This window comes from Podarcis vaucheri (genome assembly GCF_965113315.1).
Source record: "Podarcis vaucheri genome assembly, chromosome: 4".
NCBI classification, from domain to species: Eukaryota; Metazoa; Chordata; class Lepidosauria; order Squamata; family Lacertidae; genus Podarcis; species Podarcis vaucheri.
This window is the reverse complement of record NC_138762.1, coordinates 60,036,485-60,060,977: the sequence shown is the minus strand read 5'-3', so window position 1 is coordinate 60,060,977 and position 24,493 is coordinate 60,036,485. Positions and strand designations below refer to the sequence as shown.

At 41.4% G+C, this 24,493-nt stretch overlaps 1 protein-coding gene across 1 annotated transcript in view; it reads right to left on the bottom strand.

Annotated features, from left to right (window-relative positions):
* EFHC2 (EF-hand domain containing 2) overlaps positions 1–24,493 on the bottom strand; it is a 55,923-nt gene that overhangs the window by 17,693 nt on the left and 13,737 nt on the right. The window contains exons 4-9 of the mRNA XM_082219831.1: positions 16,433–16,656; positions 8,648–8,899; positions 6,876–6,986; positions 6,439–6,577; positions 2,146–2,311; positions 399–541 (exon numbers count right to left, since the gene is read on the bottom strand). Of these exons, the coding sequence (XP_082075957.1) occupies positions 399–541; positions 2,146–2,311; positions 6,439–6,577; positions 6,876–6,986; positions 8,648–8,899; positions 16,433–16,656 (1,035 nt within the window). The remainder of the gene's footprint in view (positions 1–398; positions 542–2,145; positions 2,312–6,438; positions 6,578–6,875; positions 6,987–8,647; positions 8,900–16,432; positions 16,657–24,493) is intronic.

The following is a 24,493-nucleotide window of genomic DNA, read 5'->3' as shown; positions in this document are numbered from 1 at the left end:
AGACTGAATAGTAACCTATGTGTCCGGGGCATGCAAACATGCTACAACAATTTGGGTTTTTAGAAATAAGCAAATGTTTAAAGATTCCTGCACATTCAAGTCTTCATCCTCAAAGGAGTTTGACCACTGCATCTCTGCATGATCCATTGTTATGCTGGCACTAGCTGGTTCCAATACAGCTCTGCTAGGGGTAGGTAATCCTGGGATAGTGCTACCATTTCTAACGCAACATGTCTGTTTGCCTTCAAATGTGTGTGCCTTGTGTGTCCCTGCCCGAGTTATTTCTCGCATTTATTTCCACCCAACTGACGAAGGTTGTGATCCTTTAATATAAATAAATAACTAAGGCCCTCTGCCCTTTTCACTAGAATTTCCTAGAACTGAATCTGCTCTCTCACCTGTATTTCGCTGGGGAGGCTCAAACACTTGAATGGTGTCATCACTCAGATAATAAGAAACAATGAACTTCCGGTCTTTGTCAATGGGATCAGTAGTAATAAATTGTGCAAGAAATCGCAGTAAATTACTTTCGAGGCCTTGCCTGTAATAGCAGAAGAGGTACAAATTCAATATTTGTCTCCTTTTCTTTTACATGGAGAAGTCCTGCCATTTGCTTAGTAAAACAATTAAAAAGTTAACAGTCTTTGGTCAACTTTTACATCAGTTTGAACCACTGAGAAGATTGCCATTACCCATGCCCAGGTTTTGCCTTTAATGAGTTTGTTTTTGTGTTTCCAAACACATTTTTGTTTGGGGGGTGAGGCAGAATAACCAACCTAAGCTTAAGCAGTAGCAAAATATCAGAAGCTGTTTACATTCTACAAAGTGTTCACTCTGTGAGGTAGCTGATTAAAAAAGCAGCATACGATTTTACAAACTAAAACAATAAATTGTAAATGGCACTCCAATAACCACACCAGACAAGAAACACATGATTTTATGGATCTGGAGTTACTTGGCAGGACACGACCACATACTACCCGCCGCCCCTGCTCAGGTGAGCTGCTAATAAAGGAGACCATACAGTTGAATGGGATCAAACCAGGCCACGACTTTATTGCCTACAGATGAAGTGGTTTGACATAGACATTGGGTATGCATTTTTTTCTGGGCTGCCTACCGGAAATAACATCAGGATCAACCCAGCAGCAGGGATTCCTATGACTTACATCAAATAGCCTCTAAGAGTGCTGAGGCCCAAGTCCCCCGTCTGGGCAAATGGTCAGAAGCAACTCCATCACAGATCCCTTTAACGGGAAATTCTATTTCTGGAGGGGAAGGTGAGGGTACAACCCCCCCTCCAACCAAGGCTGAAAATCCCCCAGGTCTTGCGCTAAGCTTGAGCCAACAAAGCCCAGCAATTGTGATCCCACAAAGAAGAGCTGGGCATCGGGGGCTGGTGTGAGCTATTTTAAATCCCTCAGGAGAAGGCCTGAGGGAAGCCTGATTGGTCCCAAGAGCCTGCCCCCTGAGAGCCTAGCCCTCCGCACCAATGGCCAATTTGGCAGGCTGACACAGAGCAGGATTTCAAGCCAGGACAGGGAGCTGAAGCTCGTGCTCCGGCAGGGATCAGACCCCGACACCCAGCCCTGCATAGTCAGCAGGAGGGGAGGCACTGGCCATCCCACCAAAAAGGGAGTAAGCGGACATGTCTGGGCTCTCCCTCCATCATTCTGCTAATAAAAACTCCCAAGCAAACCATAGTAACACAGAAGCACTGATTCCAAAAAAAGTTTAACAAAACCCAGAATCCCTTACAAAACTGATAAAGCATCACTAGGCAGCACAGCATGTGATTAGACAGTGGAAACAGGAAAAGTAAATGGCAAAACAAAGGAAGGAGAGGACAGCCTCTCTCCCCCATTACATACTGGACACTAGTGTGTCACTATTGTGGTTCTTGTTATCTCTTTTAGAGCTAAGCCTTTGAGATTAATGAAAACAGGCATGTATAGTAGGAACACAGACTCTAAATTCTGAAAATCTATTATCTGCTTGACTCATAAGAATTATGAATATTACAAAGCCCTTTTGTAAAATCGGTTGACATAAAAACGTTTAATGGTAATTTCCCTCCCCCTCTCACTTTCCATTTCAGGAATTGAGGGGAGGGGTAGGTTCCAAATATTGCTTTTGCTAAGATACCTGTCTTTTTCCATGAATTTCTTGAAGTCTTTTTGGGGTGGTTTGGGAAGCAAGCCCGAGCAGGAGCAAAGGGAGTCCTCTTCAGAGCCAAATCCATGATACGGTGGGAACTTTCTTTCTACTTTCGGAGGAGGTGGCGCTTTGTACGGAATTGGAGTAAAGTCCTCTGTAACACAAAATTGGCAACTGACATTTCACTGTTCAGTTCCTGAATATGTTAAGAATGGCACTGCATTTCAATATAGGAGTTCTCAATCTAAGGAAACAAAATTGTTCTCCCCTTTTGGCAGATATATTACTGAAGACTAACGTGTGCACTTTAGAAAAGCAAATGTTTCCCCTAAACAGGAAAGCCCAATTTTGAAAATATTTTTCAAGTTGTTTCCTCTGGGAGCATACTGTGATTGATATTTTTCTCTGCTTTCTGTCAACTTCTCTCTATGGATGGGAAAAACCGAAATGTTTCCGTGAGCCTTGGGAGACTGCCAACAAACAAAAGTCCTTCTTATCTTTGCAATGGGCTCAGCCTTTTCAAACCTGTCTTTTCCACTCTGTGTTCTTTTCTTAAATGCTGCCTTAATCCCGGTGAATTGATCTGCACTCATCTCATAAACATAATTTACTCGTTGACATCATTACCATAGTCAACAATGTATAATTTGCATGGGAGCACCCAACCTTTTACATAGTGACTGCCGGGTTAAATAAAACTATTTGGGGGTTAAGCCAATTCATTTCCATTGAGTTCACTTGGTTTATATCAGTACATTTTTGCTGTTTAAAAATAATAATCATGGACAGACATCCACACATGGCGGTTGAAAAAAAACAAACAACCAGATCTGAGAAGGATGCGTGTTCAGAATTAGAAAGTAATGGTGGGCATGTGTCCTTTGAGAAGAAAGAAATGTAGCGTTTTCCAGTGTATGGGTAGCCTGGTGCATCTGGGTTTCAGGGCTTGCATAACAAATATGACTCTGATTACAATCTCTCTTGCATACCAACAGTGCCATCTAGTGCAACGCTAGTGGATGCACTAAAGAGAACTTGCATGTTGAAATGGCGTCCCAAAGGAGGCCAAAAAAGCGGATGGACTAGGGAACAGCTTACTTTCCTCCTACCAGGCAATTCACAGACTACCTTGGCTTCAGTCTGAGATAGGGATATATTGTTCAATGGGCCCTGAATTAAGAGAAGCTGCTTTCCTCCCCCAGGAACATTTTTGCCACTTTGCTTGCTCGGGAGGTGGGTAGTGACAAAAGCCTTCCCCCAAAGCAGCCGCAGATTGCCTTTAGCTGAAGGATGCCAGGTAGAAACACCGAGGCAATGTTAGAGACAAGGAGGTATAAACCCTAGTAAAAGTTAACAACTTTTTAGTACTACCTATCTGAATTATTTAGGGTGATGCTTAAATCTCCAACTGCATTCAGTGATAATTAAAAGGGCTGAACTTTAACTGGATGAATCTGCTATTTTCATTTTTCAGTCTTAAGTGCAGTATGCCCACACTTCCACATCAGTTTATGCTTTTTATTATTATTAAAGTGCTCCCCAAACTTCATATGCATTTTAGTGCACATTCCTCCTAATACAGAGATGCATAAAATCATGCATGGTGTGGTTACAGAGACAGATTTTCTCCCTCCCTCTTAATATTAGAACTCGTGGACAGTGAAACTTAGTGTTGGAAGATTCAGAGCAGACATCAGGAGATACTTATTTACACTTCTTGGCATCCATCTGTCTCAAAAGACAATGCAGTGCACCTCCAGGGGCAAAGTCAAACTGCTGGAGTATCACAGCACCCACTGTGGCTGCAGAGACCAGTAACTCATAACTGCTGCCTCCCACATTGTTTTTGCTGCTTTGGCAGCACTGAAGTTATCTCTCCAGGGCGCAAACCTGGGCAGAGTGTATGGAGGTCCTGGGCTGTCCAGACGACAAGACCCCCCCCCCGGCCCCGCTGATGTGGTCCAGTATGTCATATACTTCCTCGCCTAAGTAATCAATGTCGAAATTTATGTCAATCTAATCCTGAAATAATTGCTGGGTTAACTTATATAAATAATTTACCACAAATAGATAGGAGCAATCTAGGTAAAATTACTGCATAAGAAAAACTGCATTATATGCAGATTTAACTATAGTTACTCGGAAGTAAGTTCCATTGATTTCAATGAGACTTACATTCAAGGAATTATGTTTGGAACTGTAGTTCCAATCAGCAATATATTCAGAAACTGATTAGGGGTGAAGTCAGCAGAGAAATATTTTTCCCCCTCAAACTGTAAAGTTACCCTGACATTTTCTAAAGTAATGAAAATATAGCAGCAAAAGACAACAGAAATGCCAGTAGATTTAGTGCAATCTCTGATAATTAGGATTTCACAATAGTACAATCAACTTGTTATTTTCTCTAAGCAGTGATGTTTTTAAAAGAATGTGACAGAGAACAGCTTTAAAAAGATTAGTTAATATATATCTCTGTGCTGAACACATCTGTCGTCTTTTGGTGAGTGGAGAAATTTTCATTTCTGAACTCAAGTAATTTCTTGTCAGAGAGATAATGCATGGCATTTTGCCAAAAAAACAAAGCAAAACTTCCAATATATCCATCACATGCAAATACATAAACATTGGCTTTAAAAGATTACTCCAATTTATAGTGCATTAAAAATAGAGTTGTTGGGAAATTATGCCTCGAGGGGAATCCACGCAGCCCCAGATTTTGTGGGGAAATGTAATAACATCTGCCTAGAGTTCAGTCGTGTTCCAGAGGTTTCCCCTGTCACCTGGAATTCACTAGAAGCCTCTAATCATGAGGGTGCATAGGAAGCTGCCTTATGCTATTTGTAATCTAGCCCAGTATTGTCTTCTTTGACTGGTAGAGGACTTTCCCATCACCTTCTAACTGACCTTCTAACTAGAGATGACAAGAGGTTAAACCTGGAACCTTCCGCAGGCAAACCAGGTACTCTAAAACTGAGCTATGGCCCCTTCCCATAACCCCATGGTGGGCTAATTATGCAACTGGCTATTTACATAATATCTTTTGTACCCTGACATAATCTGTCCAGAGGTGAGCACAGTGCAGATTCTGCTCTTCCTCCTGTCCCCAACGAGTTATTTATTTCTTGTTGCGTATATTTATGATCCACCTTTCGCCAAATGGTCCCCCAGGGCAGGGACGTACACATATCATTAAAACTCATTTTTATGTTGTTTCAAAGCTATCGACCGGGGCAGGCCCTATGTGTGTGGTGTGGCCGACAGCAAGTGTGAAGGGCACAAGAACTGCTGTCTGCCCACAAAAGGCTTCGTTCAGAACAGAAGTCATAAATACGTAAGCTTGCTCAGATCAGTCACAAATGCCTGGCGTAAAGAGATGGTTGAGAGTAGCAATCAGGTTAGAGAATTGCCAAGGGGGGTGGTAAATGAAAAAGAGGTCATATATGTACAACTGATCCGCAGAGCAAGAAACTCTGGCTGGCGCTTGTGAGACCAAGAAAGTCCATCTTTCAAGCTCTCTTCTTTCCTCCTGTTACTCTGGCTCACACAAACAGCCCTCATGTGAGCCGTTAAAAACTTGGTCACCACAGGAAATAATGTATGAGGTGGCTATGATCCCTAAAACACACAGTCAGTTCAACATAATTAATATTTTTTCCCCTAGCATATTTTAAAACGCTTTGTTGGTCCAAATTCTCTCTGTGTATGTTATTACTCAATACAGTGCCTCAATACAAGGAACTGGTCCAGATTCCAATGAAAGAAATGTAATACCACTGAGTGGAATTCAACTAAGTTTTACACAAAGTAGAGCCACTGAAATAAATGGACATGACCAAGTTAGGTCCATTCACTTCCATATGTCTGAGTAAAATGTTGTTGAATACCACTCACTGCTTTTAATGGTTCTGGATAGCACCCTTCTGTTCTAATCTAGCAGCTGGTATCATCAGTGGTAAGACTAGTAAGGTCTTCTCCATCCGTTTAAATGGTGGACCCATATCTGCATTGTACAAGTGGAGCTGTTTCATTTGCTGAAGCAACTAAGGCAGCCAAAACTGCAGGAATTCCATTATTCCTTCACTGGGCATAATCTACATTTTTGTTTCTTAATAAATACATTGTATACGTATATTTCAAACCTAAACCTGTCCTAAGAATACAAAACTACTCAAAAATATTTTTGCCCCACCCAAAAAAGACCCCCCCCCCAAAAAAAATAGCCACTCCATGTAAATCCACAGTTCAAAATTAGTACATAAAAGTATCAGTACTGTTACTTACTGACTCCATACTTTGTCCTATAATATTCTTTGGTAAATTCATCACAATCGCAGAGAACTATCTTTCTTCCCCAAACATTGATTACTGACCCTATGCTCAGGTCACAGTCTTTATAAAATTCCTGGTGCACTGCTCCTGTCTAGCAATGGGAAGGAAAAATACAAAACTCTATATGAATCTCACATTGAAATGAAAGCTTTTTGGGGGAGTGGAAACTTGGCATAACATAAAAGAGGTGAGTATAACAAAATGTTTTATTTCACCACCACCACCACCTTCATTCCAACAAATGCTATAATACAGAAACAGAAACATTGGATTTTGTGGTGTGCATTTTTTTTAAAAAGGAATCTTCCTTGCTTCACATAGCACATACGTGGAGATCAGAAACAAATGAAGTTGCATTCTGTAAAGTATAATTACAGAAACTAGCTTACCTTACGATTGTCCAGAATGTAACGGCCTTTATTTCCTACTAATCCTCCAAACACATTCAGGACTGTCCGATCTGTGATTGTACCAGGCTGGTACAGTCCAATTGGACCATACTGGGGGCCAGGGAGGGAGAGGAATAGGCTGTTAATATCTGTAACTATCAGGGCAACGGAAAAGAATATCCTGCATTATCTGGTACCTGAGGCTCTACAAAATACGAGGAGGTCACCTAATGCCAGGTCAGGCTACCTGTCCACCTGGCACAGCACTGCCTACTCAAGCAGAGGTCTTTTGCATCACCTGCCACTGATACTTTCAGCTGGAGATGCAAGAAAGTAAACTTGAAACCTTCTGCCTGCAACACATATACCACTGAGCTATGATCTGCACTCTTATTCCATATCACTATTATCTTATTTATTTCCTTATATTTCTATATATTTCTTATATTTCTATATATTTTATTTTTATATATTTATATTATACATTTCTATATTTTCTTATATTTATATTATCTTATTTATTTTCTTACATTTCTGCATTCTCTTACAACCTAAGGTGGCATAATGTGGTTTCCCCTTCTAAACCACTGAGCCCCATGGGCTTGCCAATCAGGTCGGAGATTCAAATCCCCGCGACGGGGTGAGCTCCCGTTGCTCTGTCCCAGCTCCTGCCAACCTAGCAGTTCAAAAGCACGCCAGTACAGGTAGATAAATAGGTACCGCTGCAGTGGGAAGGTAAATGGCGTTTCCGTGCACTCTGGTTTCCGTCACAGTGTTCCGTTGCGCCACATGACTCAGAAAAACTGGCCACATGACTCAGAAAAACTGTCTGCAGACAAACGCCTGTTCCCTTGGTCTGAAAAGCGAGATGAGCTCCGCAACCCCAGAGTCCAGGGGTCCTTTACCTTTACCTTACCTATCCAGGTACTGAATAGAGCTAAACCTGTTTAAAATAAGCAAGGTGGGAGCCTCAAGTGCCTTCAGACCACGCCCTGGCCATGCTGAATATACGTGAGCTTCTGAATCCACTATGGTATTACCACTGACATCAAAGGCCAAGCATGATAAAGGAAGAGATGGGTGAGATCTGCGGCTGTTGCTATGCAGGCAACAGAACTAACAGGTCATAAAGGATATTTCTGAATTATGAATTAAGCCACTAAGAGTTTTGTGCAAAGTCAAAATTTAGTGTCACCACTTGCATCCCATTCTACATCATAGCAGAGGCTCCTCCTGCAGTGCCCCGAAGGCCCTGCACCCAGTGCAACCAAACCAGTCTTGCTCCCCTAAGTCCACCTCTGGGAACAGATTGGAAACTACCTTATACTGAGTCAAATCATTGGTCCACCCACCTCAGTACTATAAATAGTGACTAGCAGTTCCTCTCCAGGATTTCAGGCAGGGTTCCCTACCAGGCCTACTCAGAGATGCTGGGGATTGAACCTAGGACTTTCTGCATGTAAAGTAGATGCTCTACCACTGAACTATGGCCCTTCCTAAAGTAGAACTTTCCAACATGGGGGGAAACTCTTAGCCTCCCTGCAAAAGTGGTCTTGACTTTTACTCAGGGCAACTGATTAGTCACTAGGGATAGCAGGGTGCTGGACCTTTGGCCTGATTCAGCACCGCTCTTCTCATGTTCTTCTCCCATGGAAATGAATAAAACATGGACCACAGGTGGGTAGTTGGCACCTAATACACCCCCATCATCTTAGGAAACAAATGAATAATGACTACCACCCATAGTTTTCAGATATATATATATAATTTACCTTGGGTAGCTTCTTCCTATTGAGGAATAAAGGCACAGCATCCCGACCTGAATTCAGTGGTATCACTTCTTTTATTTCAATGGTGTCATCAGCCAAAAAATAATGTAGCACCACTTCTCGGACATCCCCAAACATGCTTTCAGTGTCATCCCAAACGCCATAAAAACGTAAAACGTGTCCGTCATGCTCCAGAAATTGTTGAAGTGTATCAAAGCGCTCATATGGACGTAAAGGTTTCATACTATCTATCAACTGCAGGTCAGGAGAGAAGAGGTGGAAGCTTTTCTTATGTACAGAAACATCTAGTTTTCATAATAAGCATTATTTCTAAACATTTCAGCAGCTTTTAAAAATGTATTCCTTACAGGAGCCACAAGGGTTAGAGTCAGGAACGCCCACTCTCTGTTGCCCCTTGTGACAAGTCATTCAGGATTTTCACAATGCTGGGGTATATGTCAATTGGGTTAGAGCAGGTAGAATATATGCTCAATGTAAACAAGCATCTGAATAGCACTTTCACCATTAAAACAGTTTCTGTAAAGTGAGGTACTTGAAATCCACTTTTAACACCAATTTATAAAACTGAAAACCCTCAGTAAATAGCAATACTTCTATGACTACCTTACCACCAGGCGACTTTTTATTTTTATCTATGTAATTACCTGTGGAAGGGGTAAAAAGTATGGCTTTTTTTCTTCCTGAAGTTTGTCCTCCCCATATAAAACAATACTAAACAATAAACTAAACTGTTCAGTCCTTATTAATCAACTGGGGGGTGTTTCTGTTCTCAAAGGGGACCTGTTAGTATTCTTTAAAATTATTAACTTAACTTATTAGATCAGGGAGAGCATGATATGGAGATGGCAGAGATAAGGACAAAGGAGAGTCAGGAGTGGTGGGTGGAGGGGCTGGCAAAGAAAATATGTGAAGAAGAAATTGTTCATGTCCGGAGCTGGAACATCCTAGTGATGAGACAAAACAGCCTATGGGAAGTCCATGTGGTGCCCTCCAGAAGCTGTGGACTACAACTCCCATCAGCCTCAGCCAGCATGGTCAACACCAGGGATGAGAGTTGTAATCCATATTTTTATTGCTTTTTTTCCAGATAGATATATGCAGTCAATTTATACAAAGAATCATCAACAACAAAGAAAAGAAAGAAGAAAAAAATGGATCATTTCAAAGCTTATTTCAGTATTCTATCGGACTTCCCCACATCTCCCTCACAATGCATTCTTAACAATAAAAATATCAGCAAATTATAACCTGAGAGTTGTAATCCAAAACACCTGAAGGTTACCACATTGCCTACCCCTTCCCTAGGCATTGTACGAGTAGCATCAGAATAAGCTTGTGTACTTTCAGAAGGCTGAACTTTTACCTGCAAATTACAATGAAATAAACCTGGGTGAATCGGGGGCAGAGGAAAGGAAGAATGAAGGAAGCACAAAGCAAAGAGAACTATCTCCACCTTCTAATTTCTTTAGAACACTTACTGCTGATATTGTGACATCACAGAAGCAAAATGCAGAAGGGGCAAGAGGAAGACTGGGAAAGGAGTGGAGGAGGAAGCAGGGATCCAAGATAAGAAGGGATGGAAAAGGAGATCTTTTTGCCTCCCTATCAACACATGGGTCCCAGCCACTGGTTAATCTGCCTTGATGTTGCAAACTCGAAAAGTAATCATCATAAAACATTAAAAACTAATGCAACAGCTGTGAGGAAAGAGAGAATTTAGTTTAGTTGGGAAGGACGTAAGTGGTAGGAGAGCTGTGGATATAGCAGGCTAATAGCCAAAGCAGTGTAGTAAATAAGAGCTCTGGACTTTGGCCAGGAGAAGCTGAACTGAAATCTTTTTGCTCAGCCATGAAACTTAGTGGGTGGCCTTGGACAAGTCACTATCTCTCTGTCTAACTCTAACCCACTGCACAAAGTTGTCGTGAAGCAAAAGTGGGACAAATTCCAGGTCAACCAGCCTATGCTCCTTGAAGGAAAGATGGAATAAAAGCATGATGCAAGTAATAACCTAGAAGATGTCAGTACTCTGAGGAAAGTTTCTCACAGGGCCTGGGGACCTAAAAGTACATGCCGCTGCTAAAGGGAATGAGTATACAGAGTGCAGGGACTTTTAATTTCACAGACAGACAAATCATTATACCTTGTATTATAGATGACCATAACAAACCGATATTGCTGTTGTTAAACAAATATTTCACAAGATACAAAGAGATGAAGACATAAAAAGTAACAATATGGTAGGTGTTCACTTGGGGGGGGGACAACCCATAAAGAAGGTGAATCTAGGGTGCCACCATTGAGAAGACCCTTTCCCTCACTTCATTTGGTGGGGACACACAGAGCAAGTTTCCCATTATGTGTTTATTTCGTTGTTCATTGCTACATGTACATCTCCACTTTTCCCTTCAAGTTGGCATGATGCATGGCTTTTACCCCCACCCCATTTCATCCTCCTAACAACTATGTAAGGTAGTTTAGGCTGAGAGATGATCACTGGGACAAGTTCACCCAGTGAGCATCATGGTGAAATGGGGATTTGAATCTGAGCCTCCCAGATCCTAGTCTAACACTCCTAAACAACACACCACATCAGTGTTATTGACTACTACGCGGGTGGCGCTGCGGGTAAAAGCCTCAGCGCCTAGGGCTTGCCGATCGAAAGGTCGGCGGTTCGAATCCCCGCGGCGGGGTGCGCTCCCGCTGCTCGGTCCCAGCGCCTGCCCACCTAGCAGTTCGAAAGCACCCCCGGGTGCAAGTAGATAAATAGGTACTGCTTACCAGCGGTAAGGTAAACGGCGTTCCGTGTGCTGCGCTGGCTCGCCAGATGCAGCTTTGTCACGCTGGCCACGTGACCCGGAAGTGTCTCCGGACAGCGCTGGCCCCCGGCCTCTTGAGTGAGATGGGCGCACAAACCCCAGAGTCTGTCAAGACTGGCCCGTTCGGGCAGGGGTACCTTTACCTTTACCTTTATATGCTTTTCATGTCTTTCTTCTGTGGCTAATTTTTATGTTGTCTTTCAGGGGGATTGTTCTTTGTAACGGGCCTGTTTTATTGATAACAGCTTTAAGTTTAGTTTTCAAGAAAAGTGGAGTGTAAATGCCAACACACAGAGCTAAAAGATATTACAGGCGCCACTCACTTATCAGTGAAATATACTGTTGAAGGAGTTATATTCTACAGTGCATTATTATAACAACAGAGAGATGAACAATTCTCTAAATCTGCCATGGACTGACGCAGCAGTCCTCCTGGAGAATAGATCACAGTTAGATTTGCCCAATTTAGCTGGGCTTAAGATATACATTCCCAGTCAGTTATTTTACATGCCAGCTAAAACACCAAGTATGGTAAATAAATAACAATGGCAATATAAATAGAAATATAGCTTCCCTAACAGTTGTTATATGCAGTTCAACTAAAAACAGTTCCATCACAATTCCTTTTAGAGACAGAGGAACGGATAAGGGAGGAAGATTAACAATGCAATTCCATACATGTCTACTAATAACTACCTACATGTCTTACTCAGAAGTAAAGAGACATACAGGAGATTGCACTGTAATCCAATTAAGGCAATATTTATTGTCATTTGCAGTGCAAAAGATTTTTGTTTATTTATCAAAATTTGCAGTTCGCAAAGGACAAAGGATCACCACCCTCTTCCTACAGTTTCTGATTCCTTTTGCCTCATGTCATCCTGCAAAAGAACTGTAATGCTGGCATAAGACAGGACAAACAATACCACAGAAAGTGGCTTTAAATGCATCTAAACGTTACTAGTATCAATATGCTTAAACTAGGATCACAAAAGAATTAGCCATTCAGAAGGTTGCCATTCAAAAGTTAGATTGTTGCCATCCCAAAATATATTACAAATTGGAACTATAATAATTGTGCATGTTCATGCTAATGTTTTAGACTACAGCTAGGTTTCTGACAAATGACACTGAAGGTCATCAGTAAAATATAGAAGGCAGGTTAAGCTTGGCCAATATATGACAGATCAGGAGATTTATTCTACTTAATCTCTCTCTGGAGTATTTATTTATCACTGTGTTTCTCTCCCAGGCTTTAAAACAAACTTGCTATGAATACATTACACCCTCATTCAGCAAAACAAAATGTCTACCAAAACATTCAGTGGGATCAGCAGGGAAACAATTGAATTGGAATTGTACTACAAGGGATATATAGATGGACAAAGCAAAAGTTTCATATACTGGGGGCTTTTTTGCAATTTTCTAATTTATTTTAGAGACCTGAAGGCCTACACTCAGCAGCTAATTTTGCATCAGTAAGTAAAATCTATCTCACATCTTCATAACAACTTTACACTGCCTTTCTGGTTTTTGCACCCTAGAACCTAGGTATGCTTTTCCGCAAACCGCAATGACTATCTACTTTTCCTGGCGGATGCTACCCTGATTTTCAACATTCCATGACTTAATCTGTCCACTCAGGAATAAGAATATATGAGAATATTCTCTGACATCACAGCTACTCAACCTTTGGTCACAAGCGAGTTGCAGAAACAGTAGGAAAAATTCCAGCTGCTTCTTGCCCGCGTCTCTACAACCCATTTCCCCACAATTATTTCCTTAGCTCTCTGCTTCTATATGTACCTCTTCATAAATTGTTCAATTTTCCCAACCATGTGTTGTCTAGCTGTTACCAAAGAATCTCTTTCCCTCCTCCTCTCAACAATATCTCACTTCCCATTACTTCAGCTCTGTATCCTGAACTTTCTCCTGTTCCAATCTCCTCTTTCCTCCACTCCATTATCTCTTACTCCTCTTCCCTTGACACCCATTTCCTATGTCCCTCTTCACCCTTTTCATCATCATTGTTCTTCCTTTGGTGTCTGCTTGCTAAATTCCTTTTTATTTCCCCTTCAGGATCCATCTTTAGTCCCATACTCCAATCCACGGAATTTAGGTATCCTTTCCCTCAGTTTCACAGGCCCTCGGATTCCTTACAGGTATCCTGCAGGATAAACTAGCGCATTTGTGAAATGAGTGGTTTTCAGCCATGACATGTGACCTTTCCTCATCTCTCCTTTTTTCATATTGTGCTTATCAGCCCATTCTTCCTTCAGCTACTTGACTTGCACCTTTAATCTCACTCATCTCCCTAGATTTATTATTCATCAATCCCTACTCTATCCCATGTGAACAGAACACAACAATTCCTATCCCTGGGAACTGGATGGGCTCTTTCAGCAACCTCATTTCCTTGGGGCCCCCCTTACTGCAACCCCCTTTTGCTTCCATCCATCTTTCCCTTAGGTTTCTGCTTCTAAGGCCAAGGGTCGCCTACTAGGTCCTCATCCTTTTACCCACTCTGCCACTGGACTGTCTTTCAGTTCCCTACCTCCTGTGTCCCCTCCTTATTCAGTGTCCCCTCCTTAGCCTCATTGCCTATCCAGAGCTCCAGTCTCTTAGCCCCACCATCCTGCCAACAGCCCATCATTTCTCCAGCACTTAAGGCCAATGAATCCAGATCTTATGAGCCCACATTAAATCTCCATCAGTTCAACCATATGGGTTACTATATTCTAAATGACTGCTTATCTGACAAGGCTACCCTTGCCATATAATGGTATTATAGACAAGCAGGCATTAGACATCAGTAAACATTCAAGATTATTTTTTTTAGAATTCATCTCTACTAGAAAGAGAGCACATCCCTGTGTCTGCTCTCCTTCTTTTCTGCAAATGGTATTTATGCGAACATGAGATGAGAACACCTATATGTCAACTAGTCACATTTATTACTGAATTAATCAAGATTTTCAGCTCAAATAGCACTGATCTGTATACATAACCAGTTCTGCAAAGGCTCTGGGGAGCTTAAATAATAAACTGCAAAAACCTTTTTGATCATTGGTTGAAAGGTCTCAAAAAGATGGGGAATAGGGTCTGTGTGTGTGTGCCTTTGACCAGAGCAATAAATTGATTAAAGTAACAAATCATATTGCTTTTTCAGGGAGCTTTGGGTTTACTGTTCATTAAACACCATTTTGGATGACAAGTTCATAGCAGGGAATATGGTATATACATTTTAAATAAATAAATTCAAAGAAAAACAATTTCACATAACATGTACTGTACAAGATTGTGAAGTTCAACTCAGAAGGAAGCCTCATTGTGTTCAATGGAGTTTATTCCCAGGTACGTACACAGAGCTGCAGTGTTAAAAAATAATTATAAGCATTTTCTTTTCTACTTTTACAGTTTTCACTAATCTGCTGTTCAATATTTATTTACATATGACAGCAGTATACTACATAAATGCACCGGATTTCACAATAGCCACTAATGTCTACCGATTACAGTAGTACGCTATGCACAAAGCAAAATGAAAGAAGGAAACCAGATTTTAACAGTCTGATTCATCACCGGATGTATTGAAAACACTGGATTTTACATCAATGGTAAATATAACAACACTATGCAGACACAAATTGTGTGCTATTTTGCTTCCATCTTCTGCTCTCCATTATGAAGAGAACAGAATTCAAGTCGAGAAATATGCTCAACAGTTTTAGGCTGAAATCTTATGCACAGTTATCTGGGATCAGCAGTGGCCTGTGTGATGGGGCAGAGCCTTCTCAACACAAGCATCACTGTAGCTTGCCTAGATGATGCTGAGGCCAGGGCTGCATGGATGTACTGGCAGACTCAATTCAGCGGCTCACTCAACTCCACTGCCATCCCACCCCATCCCAGTACCCTCCAGTAGCAGTGACGATGGTGTCAGGAGGATGGCTCTGCAGCTCTGCCCCACCATACTACTTACTGCGCCCTGGGAGGCGTAAGCTCCATTGAATACAATGGATCTAACGTCTGAATAAATAGGCATGGGATTGTGCAATGATTACATTATGTGGCCAGTTCAGATAAGCTTTTTACCTTAACCGGCACATTCTGGATTTGTTTTTCTTCTAAAATAAAATAAATTCACAATGTTAACAACTCTGCATTTGAAATCCCCTGGTGTCAGGGACTGGGCAGAGGAGGAATGATGGAGACCACCTCCCCACCCTGGCCCTCGCAAGGAGGAGGAAGAGAGTACAGATTTACAACAGGGGTTTGAGGGAAGTACAGTGGTACCTCGAGTTACAAACTCCTTACAAAGGCTTCAGGTTACAAACTCCACTAACCTGGAAGAGTTACCTCGAGTTGATAACTTTGCCCCAGGATCAGAACGGCAGCAAGAGCCCACATTAGCGAAAACACGCCTCTAGTTAAGAATAGTTTCAGAATGAATTAAGTCCATAACTAGAGGTACCACTGTAGCAGCTCAGAGGCAGATGAGGGGGAAAGCTGGGAAATTATGGGAGATCCAGAAAAATACCCAGCTGACATGCTGTTATTCCAGACCCTCCATCTCCCAGAACCTGGCAAGCCTTAAAAGTAGGAAAGCAAAAGACAGAGGGCATGTAGCAGCACCCATAGAGGAGATGATGAGAATGATGAATGAGGAAGTGGGAGAGACAGGGGGGTAGAGATTCACTCAGGACAACAACATTATCCAAGAGACTGGGTTCTATAGCCTCTCTCTGTAAAGATTGAAATAAAAAAGTATGGTAAGGTAAGAAACTTTTCCTCGTCTTTATACTTTCCTGGGCAACCAGCCTGGAGCCGCTGACAGCATCCTGTCACTTGTACGAGAAGGGGTTTTATCATAAGCATGCTATAAAAAAACATTCCGATTATTTGGGCAATGCAACCAAGCATGTACTTAACCAGCACTGCTAGAGCGAACCTTCTGACGTTCTTTGGTATAGGGATCATCTGGACACTTTACTGGACAGTTCAATCTGACTCCCATTTTCCTCAAAAAGTTTTTGGTGAATTGATCACAGTCTATAATCCTATATCTTCGACCATAAAAGATTAGTTCTGTATCAATGTTGAAATTATCTATAGTATAGAACTGATCTTCATTAGGAGGCGGAAGTGGAACCCGATGACGCCGAAGAATTGTTCCTGTATTGAAGAGGAAATGCAGTTAATATCATATATTCCAACCTCTAACATTACACTAAAGTTACTTGATATGGAAAATACTGTTACTGATATGAAAAATTGAGACCCCCGAAAGAATAATAATTCTAAAAGCAGAAAACAAAACAGTTTTTTAAAAATAATAAAGTTATAGCACTTCAAAGAGATAAGAAAAAATGATATTCTCTTAATACTTGTATTCCAACATATTATAAATATGTACTTTTACTGAAATCTATCAGTCTGCATTCCTAAGAAATGAACTGTGAACCAAAAGCTAACAGTAGTCACAGCCAAATAAAAGAAATTAATTCTAACTCCCAAAATCACCGGACCAGTTTATACATTTGATAGAATCAATTGCTGAATCTCTTTCAGGCTTCATCAGAAAATTCAAACAGTATCACATATTTGAATACTTCTCCATCTTAAAAAAAGAAAAAAACATATAAAATTAACATATCAGAGGATTTAGCCTAGGTTCATTATTAACATGCTGTTTTTCTTTGTGCAGCGTGTTTCTTTTACATTCTCTGTAGCTGCTCCTGGTCAGTGGAACTCCCTGCCTCAAGAGACTCATCTGGCCCCACCTCCTATGACATTCTATCGCCAAGTTCATAAGTTTTCATTTAGGCAACCATTTGGTTTGCCTTCTACCAGAGTGCTTAATCTGCCTGATGTACAGTGGTGCTGTGCTATGTTTTTAGTTTAGCTTGTAAAGGTATAGTTTGATTTTAAACTGCATTAAACTGAATTTTTCAGATAGTATTGTGAGCTGCCTTTTAAGAGTAGAAAGGCGTGTTATAAATCCAATAACTGAATACACACATAGATAAAATGCAACCATCCACATGCAACTAGAAGTGGTTTTACAGCTTGATATTTGAATAACTCCAAGCTCTGAAAAAGTGGCCCTGTGTCTGAAATATTAGCATTGCAGTGAGTGGGGAGGAGATTCATGGCAGTGGCAGGGGGAATAAGTCATCATAATGATTATGAAAGATATAATTTTGTAAGAGTATTTAGGAGCATTTATTTATTTATTTATTTATTTATTTGGTCTCCAGCAACATACAGCATATTTAAAAACCAAAAACATAAATACATTACAGTACTATTGACACATTCATACAAAAACACATGCCAATACAGAAAAATTATACATGGCAATCCCACTCTGAAAAAGCTGCTGGAAGCTTTCACAGCATACTGACTGCAACATCATTATCACAGTCTATCAAAAACCACAGGGGAAAATGTGATTTTTTTAAATTTGGCACCAAAAATATGTCAGCCAAGGTGCTGGGTGGACTTCACTGGGAAGAGCATTCTACAGATGAGGAGCTTAACTGAAAAGGCCCTCTCGCTTGTCAGGGAGAATTATCCATTAAGTTTTTCTATAAACCTCCAACACTTAAAATTGATAATAATATCAAAACAAAGCTTTCATGGTTTTTGCCAAGGAGACAAAGGTTTCGGAATAATGAGAAAATATGAAGAACACAATGAATAATCACAAAGGTGGCAGGGCAGCTTTTAAACTGCTTGCAGGGGGAAAGCCAACAAGAGCTGAGGAGGGTGTGGTTTAGAAAGAAGATGGAAAACTTTATGATAGTTTAAATGGCGGAGGGATAGAACTAGGCATTCAGATTACAGGGCATGTGTTAGCAATTCAGAGAGGCCAAAGCTCAATAGCCTAAAACGCAAGCACCGAAGACATTTGGAGAGATATACTATATGTAAGTGTATATATGCTAATGCTAGAAGCCTCCAAGCCAAGATGGATGAACTGGAATGCTTGGTCGTAGAATACAGTTTTTATATAGTGGGGGAATGAAGAGAATGGTGGGACATCTTGTCTGTGGATACAAACTCTACAGGAAGAGGACAGACAGGCAATAAGTGTTGGTCTGTACATCAAAAGACAATATAGAGTCCAACAAGCTAAAAATCCCCAAAGGGGAAAACTCCTCCATAAAATCACTGTGGTTGGTGATGCAGCCCCCCAAGATTAATTTACTACTGGTGGTGTGCTATCACCCCTTGACCAAAACACTCAGAGTGATATTGAGATGGAGAATGAAATCAGGGAGGCATCCAAAAGAGGAAATGCTGCAGTAACAGGTGACTTCAATTACCCTCACATAGACTGGGTACATGTGTGTTCCAGTCAGGACAAAGTGGTAAATATTCTAGAGACACTAAATGACAGTGCCTTAGAACAGTTAGTCATGGGGCAGACGCTATACAAGATATTTGATAGCATTTATTGGTGAATTCCACACTTCTTTTGTTTCTTTTACATGTGCTTGGAAAAAGGATTTTGGGACGCTAGACTTTGTGATTGTTGGATCAATTCATCAAGTTCTGGTGGATGATTCAGAAGGACTGAGTCCGGCATCACTTTCGCTGCCTGTGTGTGCCTGTACCCATACTCAGCAGAGTTACATCTCAATGCAGCTCCTTCCTTGGAAGTGTCTTCAGGGTTGAAGTAAGCAATAAACACTCATGGACACCAGAACGATTCAGTCAAGTGTAGAAGGTTTACTTGACAGGCATAAAAGCGCATTGGTAGCAAATATATACAGGCATTCACCACTGCCGTGGTCAAGGCATGCTTAGAGTCCAACAAGAGTCCAAGACTTTCTCTCTGCTTCTCTCACCGCAAGGCGCAAGCCAGAGACTCACAACAAGTTACACAGAATCATTGTTATCAGCATTTCCTGTCACACTGCACCTGCCCAAAGAACAGTTCCCACAGAAACTGTCCTTGCACAGACAAAACAATCTCAGCCTTCTGCTGCTTCTTGAAACTTCTTCTGTTTCTGGAACAAAGGATTCTCACAGAGAGAGAGAGAGAGAGAGAGAGAGAGAGAGAGAGAATATCAACACCCCCTCTCATTTTTACAGAAACAATAGAGACCATGACCATGTAAGGAGTACTTACACATCATGCACTGCAAAACCCCAACATTTTAACCAATTCAGCATGTCTCTGAAAAACTAAGATTTGGTTACACACCAGCAGCGATCAGTTTGCTTCCTGGATGTCCACCACACCAAGGAATCGCCAAACTGAAACACCATACTAGACACTGACTCCCAGTCAGGCAAGCAGGACCAGTCATTATATCCAAAGCACTTCAGCTCCTCGGGTCTTGAGGATGACCACTTAAGACAGTACAGTGGTACCGCGGGTTACAGACACTTCATGTTACAGACGTTTCAGGTTACAGACTCCACTAACCCAGAAATAGTACCTTGGGTTAAGAACTTTGCTTCAGGATGAGAACAGAAATCGTGCGCCGGTGGTGAAGCAGCAGCGGGAGGCCCCATTAGCTAAAGTGGTACCTCAGGTTAAGAACAGTTTCAGGTTAAGAACAGACCTCCAGAATGAATTAAGTTCTTAACCTGAGGTGCCACTGTAACTACAAATAACAAAAACATGTTCCAGCCCCCTCCAGGCTACAACAATACATAGAAACTTGTGATACACAGAACACCACCTTTCCATCTCTTTCTCGCTGGCTTCCCTCCTCACTTCAGGTTTGGGAGAAAATGGACTCTGCCTTTTGAGGAAAGAGATGAACACCTCTTGGCTTCTTCACTAGCCTAAGAAGAATGATCACAGAGAAAATTGCTCCCCTTCTGGGAATTCTCCTCCCAGAATACCGGGTCCACTCTACTGGCACAGAGCAAGAACCCCCTCTGTAAATAACAGACATCACTCCCTATGTTCCTGGAGATTTAACAGCTATGGGCACTGTACTCAAAACTTGACTGCACAGCTTGCACGCTTGCATCCCATACTGCTCCAGAGGGATACGAAACACTCCTGCTTTCAACTCTGCAGGAAACTGACTTCAGGCTAACCACCATTACTAGACTGCTGATGGAGCAAACCATCTACCATCTACACAGCATCCATGGAACTCACTGCCACTAGACTATAAACACCACAACATAGGCAAAACCATTGACCAACTAGTTATGCAAAACACAAGTCAGCTCCTCCTGAATTCACCTCAGGAAATGGGAAACACTAAGCATCCAGCTTAAGCCCAGAAAACACAGCTTGTACAAGCTTACCCCGCCTGTTGGGTACCCCAAGATCTACTTGGCACAGACTTTAAATAAACATTGTCAACCACCGACAACATCACCAGCTAATCAAACTGCAACACCCCTCAGGACAATACTTCTCCCCTCTGGGAGTGGGAGTAGCACCTGCTCCTTGCTGAGCAGAGTGCGGATGATGACACTAGCTCTTTACCATGGTCTGAAACTGAAACCATTTGAGCTGTTACCTGGAACTAGCCAGTCCAGAAACGTCAGGTAGCTGAATCTGGCCCAATTCCAGCCAGTCATCATCAGTCCCATTAGAGTGAGATTGATGCCCTGTCGAAGGCCTTACACATCTCCTCCCTAGTTGCAGACACAGACTAAAACAAGCAAACTTCCAGCTTGTGAGCCTGAGGGGAAATCAACCCCCCTCTTCCGCTTCTGCCTATCGCACACCAAAATAAAACTCAGACTGAGCTAGTTGTTCAAGGCAACTCTGCATTTCAAAGCAGAAAAACAAATAGATAGCCCTGCCAAACTCGCCTCAGCGATATCTGACAGCACTTTTCAGTTGTGAACTCCTGAAAAGTTTTGTCCTCTATTTTGAGAGAACTCAATAAGCAAAACATTAAACAGTACACATTACACGATTAAAACAGGAAAAACTTCAGCAAAAAAAACCCCCTCTCCTCTCCCACTCACAGCTTGCAGACTGTATTTGAGCTCTGCATCTGAGACTGTGAGATTTATTGCAAACTTTACTCCCCCCTCTGAACCAGGGGAAAACCAATTAACATTTTACATTTTACCTTGCGTAAATCAGAAACTATTGCCCAAGGCCAATGAATTATGTTCTGAATATCACCATATCAATAGAATTCACACCTGAATTCACATCTGAAATTCAAAGGTATCCGAAGATCTTTACAACTGACAGACTTAGTATCGTGAGATCGTAAAATATAAAAACAAGAAAACTTAATCTAGTACAAAATGCTATCTTTCTACTGTGTCTCAATCAACATGATTAAAATCTGTCTGCTGTTTCTCAGAGAAATGCATACATCTGATCGCAGACTGTGAGGTCTTTCAACTATCAATTTCATGATATCATAATTCTTGTCTTATGACTGGGTACACTATGGTTCCATCCCTACTACTCCATTTAACACTGTTGGGGTGTTGCGAGTCTACAATCATCTGGAAGGGGAATTCGAGTGGTATTAAAACCTGAAGTGGCCAGCCACATAGCAAAGAAAGGAGAAAATGCCTTCTGCTAAAAAGGAATGGAGCACTTTCTGAGTTTTCTTTTAAACTATTTTTAACATTTAGTAGCAGAATGCTGTTCTACACTTCTACACTCTGCATCACATTTTTCCAAGAACTGCTTTGCAACAAAGGAGCCAGGATAAGCAAAGGGGATCGTTCTGGCTCTTCTGGCTCCAGGGAAGAGCAGGGGACTCAACACAACTCAGACCCAATTGTTTTGTGATGTCCTCGCAGCAAGGCTGCAAATCAATACTTTCCCTTTGGATGAACAATTTTTAAGAAGGTGCACAGTGCCGTGTGGTGCTTTGTGTAACCTATAAATTTCTGAAGCAGATGTTCTTCCTCCAAATTTAGCTAAACACCAATTAAAATCACTGGTGTTCTGGCTAGCTTTCCCTATGTTTACTTGGAACTAAGTCCCACGGATTATAAAATAACTGTCTAGTAAGCAATACTGCCTTCTTACCATCCCACTGTACCTCCGTTCTCAAATAAGCAATAGTACACATGTGGGGATATCTCCCTTGGCACTGGATGGATCTCTCCTTGCCTGTTATGTCTGACTCATGCTCCTTCAAGCCACTTTTACAGCCCATTCCTATGCATGTGTATGCGTAAGTAAGTCCTACTGTATTCAGCAGTACCCAAAGAGACACAGGATCACAGGAATACATTAAGTGGCAAAACTCTTTATTAAAAGGTAACAGGAAGACCGTTACAGAACAGGTAGCAGTATTGCAAATAGAAATGCTGGAGCATTACCAATTGTGCAATCAACAAGGCACTCCTCCCACAAGGTACCTCAACAGTGCTCTTGCACAGGATGGGCTAAAGTAGCAATCATGCTCATCATCAGAAAAATCAACAAAAATCAGAAAAGAATGAGAAAAGAATTCAGAAATTAACAGCAATGGCACTGCCTGGACTCTCCACAACAACTGAATGAATAAAGGACTGCAGTTCTAGAGCAACCTACAGCTGCCACTATATATACACGGATGGATGAACCAGTTAGTAAATCAAAGCAAAGTATTTATTATGGTAGGCTGTCCAACAAACAATGTACAAAATATGAAATAGAAAAATATAAAATCACAGTCTTAATGGAACCAATTATTAATGGTGGATCTTACAAGGATAAATCCTTAAAACATATATTTTTAAAAAATACTCATGCATTTCTTCTCTATTAAATTGCATACACTTGAATCTGCAAGGAAATATACTGGTGCTAATAGGCAAAGATGGAGAGGGGCAATGTTTTGACCCAGAAACATGATGTCAATAGAGACGTGACTGATTACTATACAGTACTGACAGCAGGTCAAACAGGGAAAATGCTGGTGTATAATATGCAGCAGATGAACAAAACTCTGGGCCCCATAAACAATTTCATCCATAAGCAAAATCTGAGCATTAGAGACAACCTTACTTTTAATGCTTGTTATACACATCAAGTCTGCATCTTTTCACAATTCTTCCAGTAATTATTTCATTACATCTGTATCTCCTCCAGCAATTTTCAGTGCTCTCAGTGCCAAATTAGGCAAAAAGTTACAGCCCTAAACTCTTAACCCACTATACCACAAACACAGTTTTCAATCTGTGGCTTTAGATACATCCTGACAATAAACTGCAGAACATTTTGCAGAGAACATCTAGCTCAAGGTCAGTGGCGGCTATATTCCCTACCTAAATTCACTGAGAAGGAGTAGTTCCTAAAGAGTGGAACAACAATTTCTTTGGAACATGTTTCCTGTTCACCCAACAGCCTTTATGCCCTATCGCCCTCTTCCAGCTAGGATAACCAGACCATGAGTATACACAGTGCCAAGTTTCTAAAGTATTTGGGAACATCCGATGCCTTGAGACAATCAGTGATTCATTGAAGCTGGAGGATGTGACCGAGGCCTTATGTGCCTGACTGCACTTTTCTTTCCTATCCAGCTGGCCTTAGGGAAGCCCGCCAGCAGGCCGCGTCTTTCTCCTGTTCCACTGGCTGACCTTGGAGAACTTGGCCAGCCGCTTCTGAGCTGTGCTCTGGATTGTGGGATCTGGACTACACCAGAAACTCACGTTAACCCTAAGGGATAGATATAACCCTTCCATATCAGAAAACATTAGCCAGCCAGTGTTCAGTTAACAAGAATAAACAGTATACGTATGCAAAAATTTCTCCATTCAGTCAAATCCCTGAACACAGACGCCTTCTTGTTACCACTATGTTATGCATTCTGTCTTTAGGAAGGTAATAGAGATTTGAATTTATCTTTCAAGGTGATCATTCTCCCCTTCAGTCCAGAATCTTGCATCCTCTGTAGTTCTGAACTACTATTTGAAGCTTTCTTTCTGCCCAGTGGTTTAGTCCTGATCAAGGTTACACACATTTCTGTCCCACATTGACTTTGCAGTTTGAACTAGTTTACTTCATATGGTTATGTTTTATTTTTTGCCTAAATGTTTCCTACGAGAACAGAGAGGCTGAAGG